Source organism: Protomyctophum bolini (assembly GCF_963924005.1).
Source record: "Protomyctophum bolini genome assembly, chromosome: 4".
NCBI classification, from domain to species: Eukaryota; Metazoa; Chordata; class Actinopteri; order Myctophiformes; family Myctophidae; genus Protomyctophum; species Protomyctophum bolini.
Window position 1 is genome coordinate 28,001,041 of NC_137865.1, and position 21,837 is coordinate 28,022,877.

A 21,837-nucleotide genomic window follows, 5' to 3' on the forward strand; every position below is an offset into this window, starting at 1 on the left:
AAAAGACAGACTCAGATCAGTTACGAGCAGCAGAACCCGCTTTTTTGGAAACGCAAAAGGCACCATGTGGATTTGATTTGATCAATCATTGTCATGCAGAGGCTTATGATGAAATGTCATTCAGACATTTACTGTGTTCTTATCTCACCCTTAAGTACATCTTCAGCTCCCTGCAACCCCAGCAATAAATCAGGCTATGGTTCGACATGCCACATAGCTTTTGGGTCATCCGCATTTGTTGCGAATCGAAGAGCCATGGTGACATACAGCGAAAAGAGTTACTGAACCTGAGAAGGTGTTGGCTGCCCTCCTCACCGCAGTGGCCCACGACTGAGGGAGCAAATAGCAGACTAGACCTCTGTGGGTTCTAGATTTACTCACCAGGCAAGGGCTTAGACCATACTTTCCCTTCAGATACAGATAGTGTCCCGTTAGCGCCACATACCTACTGGATTAAGTGACTTAACTAGTTACATTCACAGAGTCAAAGAAGGCTGCTGCTATCCCAATTCTACACTGGGTAGAATAATAAGAGCTCCTGGCAAAAAAATTGAATATTGCATTGGACTGCTTGGCACAGTGCTGCATTGCTACAGCACATTTAATGTAGACTCAATTTATAGGATTGAAGGCTGTGTGTTTGTTTGTGTTGGACAGGATGCCACCCTATTGGTTAAAGGGATTGGTAACTTCATCCTGCTAGAGCACATCACACGCCACAACTGAGCCGGGGGATAATGATGATTGGGAGGAGCAGGTTCTAACATACTTTGCTTCTGCTCCGCAGCTCGGGATTTAAGTATAGCATGCAGCTCGCAGAGCAGAATGGACGAGATGATGTGGATCCACTTATCTTGAGTGGAACTGAACTTGATTAACGCTTAAACATTTTCATGCCGCGGACGCTTAAATAGATATTTTATGTTACCCCACGTAGTCTGACATGATGCTGAAAGGCCTTTGAAAAAAGGTCAATTAGAGCAATTCACATTTCAGTTTGTCTTGCGGGAAACAAACTGAAATAACAGAGATAATATCCAAGAGACCTTTTTGTAACATAGCGCTTACTGTAAGTCAATCTGGATAGTGTCACCTAAATGCTTAAAATGCTAATGCATATGTAGATAGGACTTGAGGAGAGGTAATCATTATAAGTACATCAAGTGTTTTCCAGAAACCCTGCCGAAACCCCGCAAGTCAGCGTTGACGGGTAATTTAAGACCACTGCCACGGCACAAGCTATGATTTGCAGCCATACAGAATGGAGGTTGTGTGACCTCTGCATGGAACCCGCTGTGCATGCTGATACTTGACATTGGCCAACAGGCCCCGCTGCTCGGCGGGAACACGGCCTCCTAATGCCAGCATAATCCCTTGACACAGCAACTGGCATGGCTAAAATATTCCACGACCCTACTGAGCATTCTCCCATTATGACAGACAATAGAGGATCCCTTAAAGAACGGAGGCACTGGGTGGATTATCTGCGTGCTGATAATTACACAAACCAGCTCAGTGTGGCTCATTAAACCTGCAAGGTCCGACACTGTTTTTTCTCACAGATATTCAGTGACATACACACAGGCCTCCGATCTCCTCCTTCTCCTTCACTCACTGGTGTCCAGCAGCTGGTCATTGTTACAGCACCCAGCAGCTGGCAGCGTACAGTGGCAGGCCTGGTGACACGGAGCGAGTACAGCAAACAAAACATAGTCACAGCAACGTGGACTGATGAGTCACCAACACCCTAAGCAGCCAAGAAAGGTGCGGTTGTTCTAGAGCTGTGATTTTGGGCATCGAACCTTCACAGGCAAGAACTCCAACTAGCTATACAAACGGAATCTGACATATACCGAAAGGAAAAACATGAGATTAAATAGAAGCTGCTCGTTCTGAGTATCATTTCGGCATTGCGTCATGACAACAGTGGGCTACCCGCTGCTATACGATCAGCATTTCCTCGCTTTGTAAGCAGGCGGACCTGACGTCCCTCGGTGTGACTGTGTGCTTAGCCTCTGTCAACGGCGCCACTGAACCTCTCTGAGTGGAGGTCACCGTAGCATACATGGGTGGCCTCCTCCTCCCCCCCCCTCCCCCCACCCCTCTCTGTGCTGCAGGCTAAGGTTTATGGTGAGTGACAGAGCACTGGGGTAGAGTAGATGCCTATCTCTATCTGCAAAAACGACGGCCTGGCTGTCTAACCGACTGCAGGGATGATTCAGCCATGGCTTCTTCTTGTAATATCTCCACCCGTCTAGCCCTGATGGTCAATAACGGCGTAATCACCGGCTGCTCCATCAGTCGCTGTGGAAAATTGTAGGCACCGCCAGCTCGCAATTCCTTTAGCATTTTATTGAATAGTATTTAGCAGAGTGGGCCAGTGAAGTGCACAAAAAAAAAGTCAAGTCCGTGTTTTCAATTTACCTTGGACATTGGCAGAGTAGGAGAATGCACATGATTGCCCTAGGCCAGCAGTGATGAATCTCTTCTGAAGCATTACAATATTTATGTCTGGGACACCATGAGCTCATACTGTATGTTTGCACGCTACTGTCACAAACGCACGCACGCACACACACACACACACACACACACACACACACACACACACACACACACACACACACACACACACACACACACACACACACACACACACACACACACACACACACACACACACACACACACACACACACACACACACACACACACACACACACACACACACACACACACACACACACACACACACACCCTATGTCCCATTATTGTCCACCCATTAAAAGCGTTTCTGCATTACATCTTATTCTCTTTGCATTACTCTTGAACAATACAATGAATTCTTTAATCTCTCAAATAGCTGGATAGATCAGCACCACATTTCTTGTGCACATTGCCTGTAGGCTAACTAAGTATCTCCACTACGTTTTTTCATGTATGTGTAAAACTTAATTAAAGTTAATTCAACTTAAAGTAAGTAAGTAAATATTTCACTTTAAACCATTTAGGCCTGACGTAAAAAAAACGTTTTCAAAAATAGCAGACCTACAAGCTATGAGATTGTAGATCTGATATTTGTCAATAGCTAAAGTATTACATCAGGCTGAAACGCTGCCCACATTTCTAGTCATACATCACAGATACTGTATGTCATAGACGGCCAACTTCACAGGCTGTCCACATTTGAGTCCGAGATCCACATTGGAGCCACGCCGTTCCCATGTCCCTCCAGAGAGCCACATGATGCCAAAATAATTCATGATAACTCTCCATGTACTGTATGTATGTATTTGCGTATGTGTGAGTGTATGTGTGACTTTGTGTGTGTGTGCACGTGCGTGTGTGTGTGTGTGTGTGTGTGTGTGTGTGTGTGTGTATGTATGTATGTATGTACATACGTATGTGTGAGTGTGTGCAAACAGGAGAAGGGCGCACACCAGTGTTGAGGTGTGAGGTGCTGCTCGCCTTGGAAAATAAATATAGAAGATAAAGAAAAACGCCGCTGTATGTGTGAGTGTGTGCATAGTGCATACATATAACACTATGCTATATATAGATGGGTCTCTTGAGTGAGTGCTCACCGTCCCGTCACAGCAAAGCACAGCTTGCACATGCTGTGCAGCAGAGCCGAGGCCTGCTGGAGGAAGGCAGTCATCTTGGGACACTCGTCAACGGGACCTTGGACCGACAGGAAGCACCCGTACAGTTTGTCAATCAAGCCCATGTTGACCACATAGCTGCGAGAAACAAAGAGGGAGCACAGTGAATTAAAATGTACTGCTTATTTCTTCACAATGTGAAAATATAAAAAAGGAAAATCTACAATAAGGGTTCTCTTCCTTTACAAATATGATAAAACATAGGAGCTAACAAAGGCCTGTACTGTGCATGCCTCCACAGTATGTCAATTGAAACCCGATATATCTCACCGTCAGCCCTCCAACCTCCTGCTATTACTGTGATATCTCCAATTTGTCTTCGCCAATGACAGGTCTCATGATCAGGTTCCCTGTACTATTCCAGCCACAAATCACTGCTAATAGTGTCATTAGAGGGCTGTTGAGCCTCCCCTTGTGCAAACCCTCGCTCCGGGCCACCAGACAGACAGCTGACCCGGGGCCGTCTTCTCACAGCTCAGATCTCAGATAAACCCATCTTTTTACAAGGCGGAACCACAGAGAACCACAAGATGTGTATCAAGACATTGGAGCACGGGTACATGAGACTAGTGAGGAGTAGGAGGCTGCTGCTGTGAAGCAACGCCTCTTCGCTCCCTCGCCTATTCTCTTACTTCTTTATTTTTTTCCTTCTTCCCCTGCATACCTTTTCTTTGTTTGGACCACCGCTCAGAGTGAGGTCTTCTCCAGGCAGGTAATTACTCCTAGTTTCAACCTCCACAATGGGTCATTTGACACTTGAACCGCAGCCCCCTTGTTTTGACTTCATCCTCTTCCACAGCTTTAACTCAGGTTGAAAGGAGCTTTCCTCGCACTGGCTGCCGTAACACAAAGACGTGGTCGCGACTCCCCACACACACAAGCTGAAAAACCTGTCGGGTGTTCAGTCTTGTCCCAGTGTGTCTCGTCATACACACTACATATGCCGTGGAGCATGCATGTGAATGGTAGGTTGAGGGGAGGAGGGGGGCAATCTACGAGCAATAAAAGTGAGCTAAGGCAACAAATAACAGAAGGAAACGATGATCCCCCTCTCTGTGTGATCTAAAGTTCGCCATAATGGCAGCAGGTTTGCAAAACGTTACAAATGTTTTGATCTTTTTTTTGTCCCGGCACACGGGCACAGTGACCTATACATTACACCAGGCAGTCGAGGTAAATCTTCCGTTCCTGCTTGGGATTACCAGTCTGACGACACCATTTTTCTCAGGCCCTCCCCTGTCTCCAGGGTTACGACTGGGTCAGTGGATGAGAGTGGCGGCCCCTGTGCAGCTGCTCCAACCTGATGAATCATGACTGGTGGGAAGGGCCGCTGGGAAGCCGGGGCTCTTCCTCAAGGCTTCGGGCGTCCGGGGGGCCTGCCTTTCCTCACGGCCCCACCGCCCCCAAATGAAGCCCCGACTCCTCCAAGCCGGACCGTAAACAGCCGGCTCAAAAGGCCAGGTCCGGAGGGGAGGACTTTTGTTTACGCTGCCTCGTGGCGCGAGTCCACCACCCCCGCTGGAACAGAGTTTCTTTTTTTAACGCTGTGCCGAAGAACATGTGAAGAAAAGCACACGCTGGAACGTCGCCAGAAGCCCCCCACCCCCCCCCCCACCCTTGCTCTCACACCGCACTCTCATTCTGAGCAGAATCTAGCTGGACCGGTTCCAAAGAGAACTGACATTTTGTCAGCCCATTCTTTACACAAGGCATGCCGCAGAGGAAGGCAAAAGGTTGACCAACTCTCAACCCTGAGAAGAGGAGTGAAGGAGGGCGTGTGATGAAGGAGGTAAAAAGGTTGTGAAAGGAGAAAAAGAGGTGTTGTGAGGGAGGACGATGGCAGATTCATAGCAGGAGGGAGTGTCAGGGAGGGGGATTACCTGATTAAGTCATGTGTGCGGGTGTTGAAGGACTCTGTGGCAGCGCTCTTCGCCTTGGTGTCTGAAAAGCCATCTCCTCGACTTTCCTCTGGGACAAGGGGCCACATGAGCCCCAGGACGGTGGCGCTGGTCTGCAGCAAGCCGGTGGTCAGGCCCTCGAACACTTGCTTGTTCACACAGCGCCCAAAGATGGACTTGTCTTCATCTGGCACGTGCAGCTGATGAGAAACGCAAACTCCTCAGTGAATAATAAAGAGATTTTTCCAAAATAATAGTTTAGAAAATCACACTCGTGTGAAAATAACAGCTCGGGGTGCCGCGCAGTTATGGCAGCTTTTACTCTGAAAGCCCCCCTTCCGTTCCGTACAAAAACCGGCAGGAATAATGTTGCTTGCTTATCTCGCTATGATCTCGCTAAGTCACTGAATAATCCATCGCGTTCATATTTTGAACGAGAAGTCAGAAATGAAGAGCTTAGTATATCCATCTGGTCAAAACCACAGAGAGCTCCCTAGATTAAGAGATACGAGGCATTCTTTCTGAGCCGTAAACAGGGAAGGGAACGGCAACGCGCATGCGCAAACAGCAAGGAGTATGGTGCAGGACAGGCCAACCGCCCCAAAAAAGGAAAAGAATCAGAATATTTTTCTCTCGTTTGATATCAATTAAAATGCGCTAAGACGTGTGTACACGTCCTCGCAATCCATCGGTTGGATTAGCTATGACCTACGGTCTAAATGGGTTAAAGTCTAACTCATGTTAGACTTGGTGATGTAAAACAAACGGTGTCAACACAAACATTAAATGCCATTAACAATGAAGAGACAATATGACGTAAATTTTCCCTTCATTGTCAATGGCGGTTTTAAAACAAACATTGAACTAAGAACAAACATTAAACCTGTATATAGGAGGGGCTAGCTCCCCTCAAAAATAAGACCACATATACAGTGTACCCATAAACTGTTATGCCTTTGTGGCAATTATAAATGGCAGTACATATATGGAAGTATACAGATACCCTTGGTCACAGTATCCACTGAGAGAAGGAACACAAGGCTATTTAAACCCCCTTTAATGTCATCCAATTAACCCAATGGACAAAATATGGCAAGCATTTACGTAGTTCTCTTTCTTTCTAGCGGGTACTGATACACTAGGACTAGGGGGATGAAATAACCCCAGTTTCTAAGTTTATTATTCATCAGACTGAGCCTAACCCATACATTAAAGGACCACTTCACCACTTTTCAACCCATCTTCATATAATAGGTCCTCACAAATAATAATCATGATAAAATGGCACAATTGTTTTCTACTCACTGTGTCTCATAGGTTCAGTTCAAAAACCCGTCCACCAGTGACATCATCATTGGGCAATTCTTTTTTAAACAAGATTTTTTTACAAAAATGTTTAGATTTGTATTATCGTGAGAACGATGGCTTCCATTTTCGCATTGCAACTTTTCAGGACTAGAAAGCCTGCCGTTTCTATTAGCTTGGTTTCCCCATCGATGATGTCACTGGTGGACGGGTTTCTGAACTGCCCACAGCCCTCCTATGAGACACAGACCGAGTAGGAAAAGATTGTGCCATTTTATCATGATTATTAGTGACGACCTATTTTATGAAGAAAAGTGGTGAAGTGGTCCTTTAATGCTCAACAATCAGTATGATGTTACAAGAGGGTCTGCTGGCACAGGAAAAGCTCTCACAGGTACAGTACTTCATGTTAGACCGGATTTTGGAGAGTCCTATCCCACCAATTAGGAATGCTTTAAAGATAAATATTGGTTTCTGCCTTTATCGAACGGAGGTCGTCAGGAATGGAATTCGATTTGATTTGTTTAATCGTTTTTGTTTTGTTTTTTTCCAAACCTAATGGGAAGGGTTGCACATATTGTGTGAATAAAGAAAATATATAAAGACTAGAACTGCACTCTGCCGAGTGCATACTTGCTTGTTGCACACTAGTAGGCCATAAATGGCCAACTAGTGCGCAAGCAGAGCGCGCAAGTACTTTTGACCGCTGTAAACTGTCACATCTCAGTATCTCTGTGAAGGAACGTTTGAAATGTATAATCATTAGGTGAAACTATTTGCTACCTACCTACTTTTTTACAGAAAAATAAATCATTGATATGTGATGAAAAAAAAAGGTATATAAACTGAATTAAAATATATTATACAGTATAATTATTTTATTACTTATTGTAAATTGTCAATTGTTTTAAATGTATTTCATCTTGGACTATAGTGATATTAATACTAAATCATGATCAGAGTAATATGTGTCTCTAACTTCAATTTCTGTAATAATACTTTCAAATTTGTTAAAATATACATGATCTAAAATACTTCCGAAATCTCCTATTATCATAATTGCAGAAGTCGGAGATGATAGATACTTTACCATGTTTTTGAGAAATGTGTTTAATTTCGAAAGGTCTGTTTTAGGTGATCTGTACATAAGAATGATATATATATTTGCCAAAAAGTGACAGCCGTCAACCATTTTTTGGGGTATGCAACAAAATCAGCAAATCTGTGCCTGGTTTGCTGGGATCAGATTACACGGATGACCATTTTTCTAACGTCATCATTGAGAGCTAGTCATACATATACACACCACGTACTCTGGTATACAGAAGTATGTACATATACATATACTATATAGAGTATGTAGTTGTAATTTGATTAGCAGTATACTGTGGTTACTTGGTGCCAAAAAGTGACAGCCGTCAACCGTTTTTATGTGTATGCAAATCTGTGCCTGGTTTGCTGGGACCAGATTACACATTACGTCATCGTTGAGAGCTGGGACCAGAGTACATGGTGTGTATATGTATGACTAGCTCTCAGTGATGACATAAGAGAAATGGTCATCTGTGTAATCTGTCCCAGCAGACCAGGCACAGATTTACAAATTACAAATTTCAAATTACAACTACATATAGAGTATGTAGTTGTAATTTGATTAGCAGTATACTGTGGTTACTTGGTGCCAAAAAGTGACAGCCGTCTTTTTCAACCGTTTTTATGTGTATGCAAATCTGTGCCTGGTTTTCTGGGACCAGATTACACATTACGTCATCGTTGAGAGCTGGGACCAGAGTACATGGTGTGTATATGTATGACTAGCTCTCAGTGATGACATAAGAGAAATGGTCATCTGTGTAATCTGTCCCAGCAGACCAGGCACAGATTTACAAATTACAAATTTCAAATTACAACTACATATAGAGTATGTAGTTGTAATTTGATTAGCAGTATACTGTGGTTACTTGGTGCCAAAAAGTGACAGCCGCCTTTTTCAACCGTTTTTATGTGTATGCAAATCTGTGCCTGGTTTGCTGGGACCAGATTACACATTACGTCATCGTTGAGAGCTGGGACCAGAGTACATGGTGTGTATATGTATGACTAGCTCTCAGTGATGACGTAAGAGAAATGGTCATCTGTGTAATCTGTCCCAGCAGACCAGGCACAGATTTACAAATTACAAATTTCAAATTACAACTACATATAGAGTATGTAGTTGTAATTTGATTAGCAGTATACTGTGGTTACTTGGTGCCAAAAAGTGACAGCCGCCTTTTTCAAACGTTTTTATGTGTATGCAAATCTGTGCCTGGTTTGCTGGGACCAGATTACACATTACGTCATCGTTGAGAGCTGGGACCAGAGTACATGGTGTGTATATGTATGACTAGCTCTCAGTGATGACGTAAGAGAAATGGTCATCTGTGTAATCTGGTCCCAGCAAACCAGGCACAGATTTGCATACACATAAAAACGGTTGAAAAAGACGGCTGTCACTTTGAAGAGACCGAGCGAAATTATTACTTGCGCGCTCTGCTTGCGCAAGTAAAAAGTAATGGGATTCGAACCTGCAACACGCTGTCAAGCTGCATTAGAGCCTATATGTGGCATGTGCCCCTGGACCACCCCCAAATTACCTATGTTTTGACCAATACTTTGAAAAGCCAAGATTGGCTATTTATTTTACCGATATCTTCTATAATGACATGCCCAACATGGGGAAAGCGGTTGGAAATCCGGACACATCGGCTGAAAAATTGCTGATGCTGATGTTGTCAAAGAATGTGGGTCTGGCACTAGATACTGTAAATGCTCAGAAACCCTCCTTGGGCCAAACAGGGAAGGTGTTTATTGTTACCACGTCTTATAACCCCGTTGGCATACTAACTGAGGCATGATTGAGATGGTGGGCAAATGCAGAAGCCTTACAGTATACGAACACCCTGAGGTAAAAGTGGATTTACTAGTTCAGATAAATGAAATGCGAATGTAAACGTAGCGAGATCGGGATTAAGGCCAATGTTCTTCAGTGTGGAAAATCCTGGTCAGGTAAAAAACCATCCCATTCGGTCTATAATGGTTGGGCTGCATACTGACAGCGTTAGTAAATCCACCAACATTCTCCGCAAATCTAATTAAAGGGGGACATGCTCCTCAGACAGGCAGCTGCCCCACCCCCACTCCCTGGACTACACACACACACACACACACACACACACACACACACACACACACACACACACACACACACACACACACACACACACACACACACACACACACACACACACACACACACACACACACACACACACACACACACACACACACGAAACCAGAGACACGTGCGTCTTGCACACGAGTCAAGGCAAACACAGACCGTGTGTGGAAATATTCAAACTAAGTTTCATAAATGCAGGGTGAGAAGAAACATGAATAATTTTAGAAGTAGTATATTCTTTTTTTTTGTATTTATTTTTTTGAATTGCCATCCAACTTGGGGGGGGGGGGGGGGGGGGGGAGTCAGCTCGTCTCCTGCGGTGCTGTTGGACATGTCAGTCATCAGAGCAGCTGCTGGGATGTTTTATATAAACCTAAGCATACGGGGCTAACCTTTCCCTGCGTGCCCTCAGGAAATATGACTGCTTTGGATTGGAACCTAGGACTGGAGAAGGAAGCCCCAGCAGAGTTCATGCATGTACCACAGCCCCATGTCTGTGCCTTGTCCTGTCTACACTGTGTGTGTGTGTGTGTGTGTGTGTGTGTGTGCATGCGTGCACGTGCAGCCCCGGCCAGCCGCCACTGTTAGATGTTTGGAGTGGGCTGATGTTTACAGTCCCTCTTACGGAGTGCTGAAGGATATGGGCTGACATGCTCGCCGCCATGCTGCCCGCCTGCCTGACTGTGTTCTCACATTCCCTCAGCCCAGAAGCATCTGCAGAGTGGCTGGGCAAGGGGCTTTGACTAGCCGCCGCTAGCGTGCGTCTCGCTCTGTCTTTTATTAACACCGTGCCAGGAACCGGCGCCGGCGACGAGGTGGCTGTGCTCTCTCCCAGCGCTGCGCATCGGCAGGGGGGGGGGGGGGGGGGTTCGGTTAAACAGACAGCCTGAAACTAACATGATCTATTTAGGTAGCAAATAATTACTGAAGGTAATCCGATCACACCGTGTAACCTCGATCACATTCACAAGCTCCATTGCTGTATTAGCTCGTGCTATCACTCACTGTACATTGGAATGTCACTGAAAAAGATGTGTGGGCTAACTGCAAAGTAAATCATAAATGTTTCTGAAATCAAGGTTCAGGGTATTTTATTGTCACATGCACAACATTACAGTGCACAGTAACATCATTATTGTTAGTTTATTCATTCGTAAAATACATGAACACAATTTGACTGTGTACCATCAGATAGATAGATAGATAGATAGATAGATAGATAGATAGATAGATAGATAGATAGATAGATAGATAGATAGATAGATAGATAGATAGATAGATAGATAGATAGATAGATAGATAGATAGATAGATACCATCAAATTAAATACAAAGAATTAGGAGTGGTGCTTTCTTCGAAAGTGGACTTACTGTTAGCTGATGATATAGCAGGTCCATTAGCAGGGCTATTTTGTTGCTAAAGAGGTCATAGGAACAGTTGAGGGGGCAGCCGGAACATGCCAGGTAGTAGGTGTTTACAGCAGCACAGAGTGACCTGACAAGACAAGGATGGACATACAAAACCATGAATGATCACAAGCCAAGCAACAGTTCAACACCGGCTGCTACTCCCCCGCACAATTCATTCTGAAGACATCTATTAGGATGTAGGTGTGTAGCCCCGGGCGCTGACAAGACTATCTTGCAGTCATCAGGAAACCAAACACTCTCTGTAGTATTTGTGGCTCCTTAAGGGTGCAGTTTATCATTGGGGTGTCAAAAAACCAAACAAAGCAAAAAGAAATGCAAGAACGCATCGCCAGTGCCAGCCTTGGGGAAGCTGCTTTTTCGGGAGGGAAACATTCCCGACGACTACTCAAAGCAAGGGGCAACCTCGTCAAGAGTGCGCCACACTGTCCGAAGAGCCGAGTGCAATCTGTGCCCCATCTAGGCTGAGATGGTGCAGCGTTTCCTCCCGAGAGATAAGAGCCACTGCTCTCAGCAGCTCCTCACAGCCCCCAGACGGAGGCCAAAGCCAGGGGGGGAAGAGGAGATTGCTGAGCTAGTCAGCGTGCCTCTGTATTATGTCTGCTTTAAAACAAGACGCGTAGCCGTAGAAGATTAATGCCTCAGATAGCTGACCAATCAGTCCGCCCTGACTGCCGCCCCCCTCCTCGCCACCCCTTACACTTTCATCAGTTAATATTTTTTGACAACTGTATATTTTAGCCAATGGCAGAGTGGCATGTCCTATCTGCTAGCTGGAAGAATGGAATCTGGCTCCTCCGTGTCTAAAGTAGGCTGTGTTTATTTCAGCTGGTAAACATTTTGATATCTACCGAAACCTTCACATCTGCTGCGTGTTTTCGGTCTAACCGAGTTTTGGCACAGAAAAAAACAGAGACACCAACGTTGATCCAAGTCTGTCAATGCCTTTCTCCGTGCTGTGTTTTTCGTTTGCTCGTCTGCAGATCAGTCATTTCAGTATATCACTATTGACATTGTAGTGCAAAGCTGTCAGACATGGAATGCAGTGTTAATGTGAGAAGTATACTACATCTTGAGTCACGGGCAAGTCTCCATAATATTAAACATTGGGGCATACGTACCTTGTTGTCCTCAAGACACTGATGCAGTGCTTTCGTCAGACACACCTTCTCGCAAATTGTTATGTACGGTACCTTAGAAGACTGGGGACCCCACAAAATAACTATTTGAATACCGGTAATCAGATTTCTGGGGACCGCCCAAAATAATGATATTTGACAAACATTGTAAGAGTTGAGGCATTACTGTTGTGAGCTTGTAGATCGGCTATTTTCACAATTTATGCCTCTAATGACGATTTTGCCAATGTTCGACCAGGTTTTATAGTATAGTTTGGTGATTACTTTTGATGCAGTAATAGTCTTTTATTTAATTGATTTTATTTTAATTTGAATTCGTTACATTATCTTTGGTACTGTATTAACGTTACAATCATTTAACTTCTCTGCTAATATCATTTCCCAAAAGTAGCTGTTCTCTCATTATGTGCTTTCCAGGACACGAACCAAACTTGTTCCAGGTCTCACCTGTTCACGTCATGTTTTTAAAGGACCACTTCACCACTTTTCAACCTATCTTCATATAATAGCTCCTCACTAATAATCATGAAAAAAATGGCGCAATTTCTTTCTACTCGGTCTGTGTCTCATAGGAGGGCTGTGGGCAGTTCAGAAACTGAACTAATAATGAAACTCTCCTAATGCAATGAAGGCAATGGGAGCCACCTCATATTGCCCTAGCCTAGGCTGATGACTAAGATGAAGGGGAACAAATCCACAATCCGTACAATGTATTCTCTTCCTGGAACCAAGTCTACCGCGCAGGTGACAACATTTCAAATTTTCTACCATTGAGCTAAGACTGAATGCCAGCTTGTGCAGGTAAATATACCACTTGTCAACATACCTGAATACAGGGTCTAAATGTATGTAAATGCATGGAGACCACCACCAACCACCAGTTATATTACTTATATTGTATTAACATACTCTACCATACAGATTATGTTTTATTCACACACAAAAGTTATAGATTGCAGTGTTAACTTTATGTGCTATCTTGTTTAACACATTTAAGTTTAGAAGCAGAATACATAAGACATACTGCAGAAGCTGAAAAGGAAAAAAATAACTTCATTCCAGTAAAATTCTCCAACTAGCTACATCAGTAACATGATCGTCTAAGAGGATTCAATCCAAGGTATGGCTGTTATTTCTCTCCCACCATTGAAGCCAGCAGGTTCTGATCTAATCAGTTCACAGCAATACAGCTTCAGAGTCACAGTATGGACCTCCCCCTCCTGGCTTGACAATCGACTCAGTCAACTACTCATGTAATGAGCATGCAATTGCTTTGTAACCCGGCTAATCAGCCTTGTCTTTGGTCGCCTCCGAACAAATGGGGAGCCTGTCAGAGGCACGTTTGAGTAATGCCCTTACACCAACTCGTACAATGAACCATCACAGTGATCGGTCTTTGGTTTCCTCCCACCTAATTGAACTTGATTAGCATGACACCTGATAGCACGCTCTTCTCTGCGAATCTCACCGTCCCCACGCCCCTCCAATGACAGCTCACGTCAAAGATTTTGAGGGACAATTTGGTAAAGTGCCATGCTAAACGTGTCTCATGTTGCACAAAAAGGCATCAACATGTGCCAGGCCAATCTGAGCGGGCAGCATTCCTCCGCCTATGCCACCACGGAGGTCTCATTACGTTGCACTCCTTGATGAACCCGTAGATAGAGCCAAAACGATAGCGGCTATTATTCACAGTCTACCAGGTACGACTACAGCACATTTCCTAAGCTAGGAAGTGGGGCTATTTCAAAGATGTGACAACACGACTTAACCACTTACAACCCCGGAGCTCTCCTTTCTTCCCTTGACAACGAATGTCTTCGTGGCAAATAGCCGACCTATAAACTCACAGCAAGTTGCGCTGCGTTACGAGCTTGTAGATCTGCTAATTTCTCGGAACGAACGCCCCCAGCATAGGGATGTGGTTAATAATAACACAGGTAGAGAGAGAAGGGACGACAGGTGGGGGGGATGCAGAGAGAGAAGACAAGAGAGAGAACAGAGATGGAGATAATGAGCTCAGCTACACTAAACAGCTTAACCTTAGACAGCCAGGACAGCCAGGCTTCTGGTGAGACCGTCGACATCACTGCAGAACAGGGGCCAAGAGCTAGAGAGGGATAGAGTACACCTGATCTCCCCCCACCCCATCCCACCCTACCCCAACAGCCCCTCTGGGGCTCTACCTGGGTGGTCAACAGGCTCAGACATGATTGGGTGGGTGGGGGCACCACTGGGGGAGTCATTGACCGATACGAAAAAACGTATCAGCCAACGAGTATCACGTTGGCTGATAGGTTAGATGCTTAGATGGCCTTTTTTATTTTACACTGAAAGTCAAATAAGCAGCAGCCATAATAATGAGTGTTGCCCTGGTAGCAGGTAAAACAATAAAAAAAATTAAACACGCAATTGTAGTAAAGAAAGTTTCTTTAACAAACAACAAAATGGTCTTCATAATTCAGTATAAAGTCCCAGGGTCTCATTTTGTGTGTGAATTCCATACTAATGCATTGTGTACAGACAAAAATTGTAATTGTAAAATGTAATTCTCCCTTTATTAATCAATATCAACTTGACAATTTGAGCAGCTTGGTGCAATAAGCAATAAAAAGTGCACAAAATCGGAGTGCTATTTCTCCAATAACAAGAGTATTAACTTACCGAGAAGCCAGTCATCACACACAGCTCCAGTCTGAAGTTTATAGAATGTTAATGCTTTTGATCAACTAAAATAAATAAATTCTGAGTATTTATTGCACTAATACAAGCATAGAAAGTGTACAGGTTGTATTGTATTTTTAAATGACCGCGTAAAATAAACTATTCGAGAAACCAGGCATTGCTGTAAAAGTGCAAATTATGTTTCGATGTTGGCCTGTTCATCTGCAGTGCAAGGAAACCTAATGTGTTGATGTTTCTAAGTCGATAATACAATATTATTATAATGGAAAGGTGGATAAAGGGCCCAGTTATAGTGCAGCTGACCAACAAGAGAAATTGTGATGCAAAACTCAGCCAACCAGTGAAGCCAAAGGGTTGGGTTAGCAAATTAGGGAAGACGCAGGTGCCTATACCGCACCGAATACAGAGATACATTGCGTTCTCCACAGAACCACAGCATTTGTGACACACAACGTTTGAGGTCTTTTGGTCGAACAGCGCCCAATTTATGCCTGGGACAGACATACTGAGAGACACACAGGTCTTGTAAATTAATAGATAGATAGATGCCACGAAGATAGATATACAGCACTCACTGGTTATGACTGGTTGTTGCACGGCATATTGTATTGCTATTGTTAGCACAGTCTTGTTGAACATGCCATCAACAAGTGTGTAGCATTGCTGCTTCTATCTGTATGAGTGAGTGAAAAGCTCCTCCTAGCTATTTATCACTGTTCTGTAGACACTAGACAGTATGTAGGGCAGGCCTGTAAATTATTGTAGCGCTCATGCAGTTTCTACATTAGTTTTAGTTTTTTACATTATTTCTTCTAGCGTTCTTCTAGCAAAATAAAAACACAGTTTAGTCCTGTTTCTTCCTCATGGCAAGGTATTAGAAGGCTGTGGAATTTGATATTGAGTGAAATGCATACTGTGAGAAGAGTCATTAGACCATTTTGCTTTATTTGCCTACTTTGCCATCGGCATCGCTATTCTCCAAATCATGCATGAACATGGGTCAGGGTTTGTTTTTATAGATCCTTACTTTTCTGTGGGAAGTGGCATACGCCCGTTTTCTGGCCCCCTTTTGTGCCTACGCAGCGCTTATAAATGAGACCCCAGGTTATTTGCTATAATGAATAGCCAACTCCCCCCTGGATGGCTACCTGGTTGACAACAGGACAACAAGCATGTAAAAGGCTCTTTATGCTGTTTTTTGTCACTGCCTTAAAATTATCAAGCCAGCGATCTGTGCTCCTCAATCTCAAGTCTCACGTTTCCCACCCTCTCTGTGCGTTTCCTATGTGGCCAGCCATGCCTGACCAGAGCAACGCTGCAGAAATCTGACCAACTTCCAGATCAGGTTGAGTCCGCTGCTTTTCAAACAGGGAAAATTTGTGTTCGGGGGGAAGAAAAAGAATCCTAAGCCAAAATAAAAGGTGAGGAGCAAATCCATTTCCTTGCGCTGTCAAACAATCCCTTCATTCACTGCTATCTAAATGACATTTAATTTGATTCTGCTGCTGATCTTTCCGATACCCTGAATGCTTCCAAGACATCCATTCTGCTTGCCGTGCCACACTGGCCGGCTATGAAGGGAGAGAAATCTGATGAGCCGTCACGCAGCGTCGCGCGCACACGCACACACCCACACACACACACACACACACACACACACACACAATCTCATGCTCACAGAATGCTAGAAAACATCCTGAAATGAAACCACAGGTAGCAGGTCTGATTTCACAGGATACACCAAGTCATGTTAGAAAGAGGTGGCAATACAAATTGGGTTAACACGAATGTCCAGGCTTCCTGTAGAAATGACCATGATCAAGTTACCACTTTAGTTATGTCCTGCACTTAAACTCGGGAAACACTGCTACAGACAGAGTATAAATATAAACTTTTAAAAATCGACTTTCCCCCACAAGTTTCAAGGGTGTGTGCGACTCCCTCACACATCTACGTTTTCAGCAAGTGAGAGGATCAACAGCCAGTTTACAAGAACTATGAAAGCTAAGCCCTTCTTTCTCTCTTCTCTCCAGTGACCCCTATTGGAAGACAGAAGAACAGGCCAACTGACAACTGAATATCAGAACCATTCATATATTTTATGATAGTGCTGTATTTTCTTTTTTTTAAGGGCTGTAACAGGAACGGGAGTGGTAACCTCTTAAAACCTCCACTGACTGGGACAAAGCATTTTCTGCCTAAAAATAAAAAGGAATCTTGACTTGACTGGCATGCTAAGAGGATTGCTTGTAACTTGGACTGGACCAATGCCCACAGGGAATAATGTTTTGCTTTGCCTTGCCGATCCTGTGCAGACAATATAAAACTATAAACTGACTTATTGGAGTCAAATGAAGGAGCCCAATATGAGTTATGATGTAACATATTTAACATTATGCAAATTGCTTGGACTTATTAGCTAGAGTCTCTAATAATTAAATCAATTTGGTTTACAGCATGTTTTACATGGAGGTCAAACAGAGCGTCTACCCAAGACTAGCTCTGGGATTCCAGTGGTCATAAGCCTCATTTATGCTTAATGCTGCGTTCACATAGGCAGATGCAAAGATACCGTCTACCATTCATTGTCAATGAAAGCCGGCAACATGAAGATACAAAGATACATCTGACGTTTGTAGCTGCTGCAAAAGCTTCAAAGCTGGCCTGGACGGTTAGCTCAACCGTCTGGGCACCCGCAGGATCCACTCCTGATCCCAGCGGCATTTGCCGCGTGTCTTCCCCCCATTTCCTGTCAAATTATTTTCAACCTACCAATAAAAAAAAGGCAGAAAAAGCTTCAAAGCAAAAAGGAAAAAAAAGGTTCAAAGCAAAAAAAAGAGGAGCTGGTTTCAACTTCAGCTACAAAGATGCAAAGCTACAAATAGTAGCTTTGTAGCTTTGCATCTGCCAGTGTGAATGCAGCATTAGTTGTGTGCAGGTGTTGTGCACCAAAAACAGCCAATCTATTGGCTATATTCGGTGAACGACACCAGCGCTCAACTAAGTATAACTCAGGCTATAGGGTTTAGGGTTATGCCGGGACATTAGCGCAGAGTCTCGCAGAGGAATTAGCTCATTAATGTAATGGTAACAAGATGGAATCGGCTTCCCTGGGGAGAGATATGGCAGCAGCATCTCCGCAGCTGCATTTTTTTCCTTTTTACCCCCATCCTGTAAATCACTCCGCTTATCTGCAAGGAGGAGGTGATCAATACGGCAGCATTACTGTAAACAGATAATGTTGTGCGCTCTGGGGGCGAGCGTCTGCCCAGCGGCCCATTACGCACACAGCCATCCAGATGACGGATGGTGATAAGTAGACAGCCTGGCCCACGTCCTTGTGTTGCATCTCGTCACCAACGCTATCAACCCACTTGCAGTGCATGCCGACCTGGCTGAGTTTCTCCTGACGTGAGGTCAGTGCCTCTTTTTTTCCCCCGTGCATTTTGCATTTCTTTAGGTTTAGAAACAACGGAGAACAAAGTGATCTTTGAATACATGAGTCACTTGCTGTCGCATCGCATAGCCTTAAAATCTGTTCATTTTGGCGAGCGACACTACTTTAGACATGATATCTGAGGTTCTTTCCTCAGCTCATAGCTGGCAGGGCTCTAACCCAGTGGTTCTCCACGTGGGGTCAGGGCAGGGGACGCCCAGGGGTCCCAGAGGGGGATCCGTGGGGTCCCCAGCAAAATGATTGATAGTTAGGAACTAGTCTGGGTCCCAGAGAGGGTTCCGTGGGGTCCCCAGCAAAATGATTGATAGTTAGGAACCAAATGGACCCTTACAAGTCTGTAACCCTGAGCATGTATAAATTACCAAATTGAAGTCGCAGAGATAGAAATTGTTTCAAATGGGGTCTGTGGTCTAATGCACGTTGATGCTGTTGTATCTCCACATTTTGTTAATTAATGCCCTACTTCATTGTGTGTCAGTGTGTCATGCTAAACTTTATTTTATTTTTATTACATTTTTATCCCACGATTTTGTAACCCAGTTTTCTTTTCACCCAGTGCCAATTGTCTAATGTAATCCTGGGCGCTACACTTCCTCTGCCAACCTGGGGGGGCAGCGGACTGACCTCATGCCTCCTTCTATGCATGAGGAGTCCAAGCTGCTTCTTTTCACCTGACAGAGGCGAATTTCCCCGGCCGGATGTAGCGCGTGGAAGGGACACGAAAGGGACAGGAAAATAGCCGATCTACAAGCTCACAAGTCTGTCTGTGGGTTTTAGAAAGTGGCGCAGGAGTGGCAGTGGCTCCTCTGCTGTCAGCATGTGAATGTGTATGTGAATGGGTGCTCTGCTGTCAGCATGTGAATGTGTATGTGAATGGGTGCTCTGCTGTCAGCATGTGAATGTGTATGTGAATGGGTGCTCTGCTGTCAGCATGTGAATGTGAATGGGTGCTCTTTGGCGTTAGCGTTTTGGATATTTGGATAGCGTTTTGGATAAAAAGCACTTTGGATAAAGGCACTATATAAATGCACTATTTAACATAAAGTAAAAACAACAAGTCACACTGTCATTCTGTACGGGAACCCGTTTTGGTGTTTTAACTAAGCATTATGTTATACTTTAGCTATTGAAACATAGCAGATCTACAAGCTCATAGCGCGCCACCGAGCTTGAATTGAATCATGAAAACCCCCTAGTTTGACCCTTAGTTTGGCCATAGACCCCCTAGTTTGGCCATAGCCACTTGCCCAAAAATGCCTAAATGTGCTGACTTCATCACATTTGTGATGACGGCTATGGCCATTTTAGCCCAATAAGTGTATTTCAATACGGATGGAATGGATTCAGAATTATGAAAACCCCCTAGTTTGACACGTCACATGCTACTTAAAGCATAATGAAACATTTTGCCTTATAATGGTTGTATGGTACCCCAACTTTCAGCAGCTGTCAAAAATTCCCCTAGGGTGGTTGAATATAAACCAATATGGTTCTTGGTAAGAAATGTATTCCCAGATTGTATTAATATCCCCCGACTATAAGGCCAAGAGGAAATGGAATCCAAGAAGGTGTGTCCAGTTGGACTGAGCATCATGCATAATTATGCAAAAATGTCTGCAGCAGAACCTGTTCAGGCTTGGGAGGGATGGAACCATTCCTTTATCATTACTCACAGCCTGCTGTACAGACTCATTGGATAAACGCACTGTGGATGAAAGACATGCCTCTGATCTTCACATCCGCTTCCTGTTCTGAACCATGTCAAGTGGATACCTCCAAGCTAAGGAGGTGGCGTGTTTGAACCCACTGCGTGCGCGTGCACACAGTATGCAAACAAACTCAAATGGAATTCGAAGAAAGAATTTACTTTGAAGAAAGAATTGTCCTTATTTAAGCTGAATTGACTTGTCCTTATTTTAAGTTGAATTAACTTGTCCTTATTTAAGTTAATAACATCTCTCACAATTCAGAAGTCTGCTTGAAATCCCCTAAGAGATTGTGATTGAGGAAGGGAGGATAAAATATAAAAAAATCAATATACACGCAATGCCCTGTAAAAGCCTTATAAATATAAGGAGCATTTGTCCATTAGTGGAGTTTCGGAGACCAGTAAATGCTAATGAATGGGGGAGCAAGGCCATTCCGGTCCATTAGGAAGTCCCACTAGTGGGTACGGCGGCCTCTCCGAGGTTATCTACTGGCGAGCCACGCAAAACGCAGACCCACAACTCAAAAAACACCCCTGCACTCTAAATGATGGATTAGACACGTATGCTTTTTGTATTTCGAGAGAAGAAGAATGAACACAAATTGATTGCTAAAATGGAAATGCATTTCAGGGGAGAAAAAAGGGGGTGCATTGTTATTAATTAATTTTATGAATAACATGTGTTCTGAGAGTATATATATATTGAGATAAATAGCGATAAAGTAGGTTTGCTGAGATTAGCTCATTCACTTTGTGAAAAACATCACAAATAATGGTAAATAAGACAGCACTGTCGTTGTCACTGTCAATGAGGTCAGTGAGAGGAGACAGTCTCAACCTAGTCAGTGGGATGATAGAAGCCAGCAGCTGCCAGGCACAATGCCTAGAGAACTGTAGAGGCATGTTGGTGTGTGCGTGTGTGTGTGTGTGTGTGTGTGTGTGTGTGTGTGTGTGTGTGTGTGTGTGTGTGTGTGTGTGTGTGTGTGTGTGTGTAAAGGGCAGACTCACGCAATGAAGGCTATAGATCCACTGATTTATAAAACATAATAGATGTTTTATGGGAGGGTTGTTTAACCACTTCTGAGAATAGGGATGCTGGATTGAAAGTGGTTAATACCGGGGTGGTCGATTAGACATTCTACCATTCTGAAAGCACCTTGCACCCTAAGGCCATGAAGGACTGTCTCAGACAGACTATTGGAACCACGAATAACTATAGGTTACTTTAGTAACCCCAGTTATTTAAACGACTGAGCGAGGTGAATCGCCCTATGGGGAGTGCCATCTCTGGCATGAACACACAGAATTAAACCATATACTTCACGAACAATTTCAT

The 21,837-nt window shown here is 44.1% G+C and overlaps 1 protein-coding gene across 2 annotated transcripts in view; it reads right to left on the minus strand.

The window, feature by feature from the left end:
* The window catches only part of scaper (S-phase cyclin A-associated protein in the ER), a 100,530-nt gene that overhangs the window by 11,872 nt on the left and 66,821 nt on the right, over positions 1-21,837 (minus strand). For both annotated transcript variants that reach the window (XM_080761844.1, XM_080761843.1), the window contains 3 exons: positions 11,456-11,579; positions 5,543-5,760; positions 3,585-3,740 (listed from right to left, as the gene is read on the minus strand). In XM_080761844.1, the coding sequence (XP_080617970.1) occupies positions 3,585-3,740; positions 5,543-5,760; positions 11,456-11,579 (498 nt within the window). The remainder of the gene's footprint in view (positions 1-3,584; positions 3,741-5,542; positions 5,761-11,455; positions 11,580-21,837) is intronic.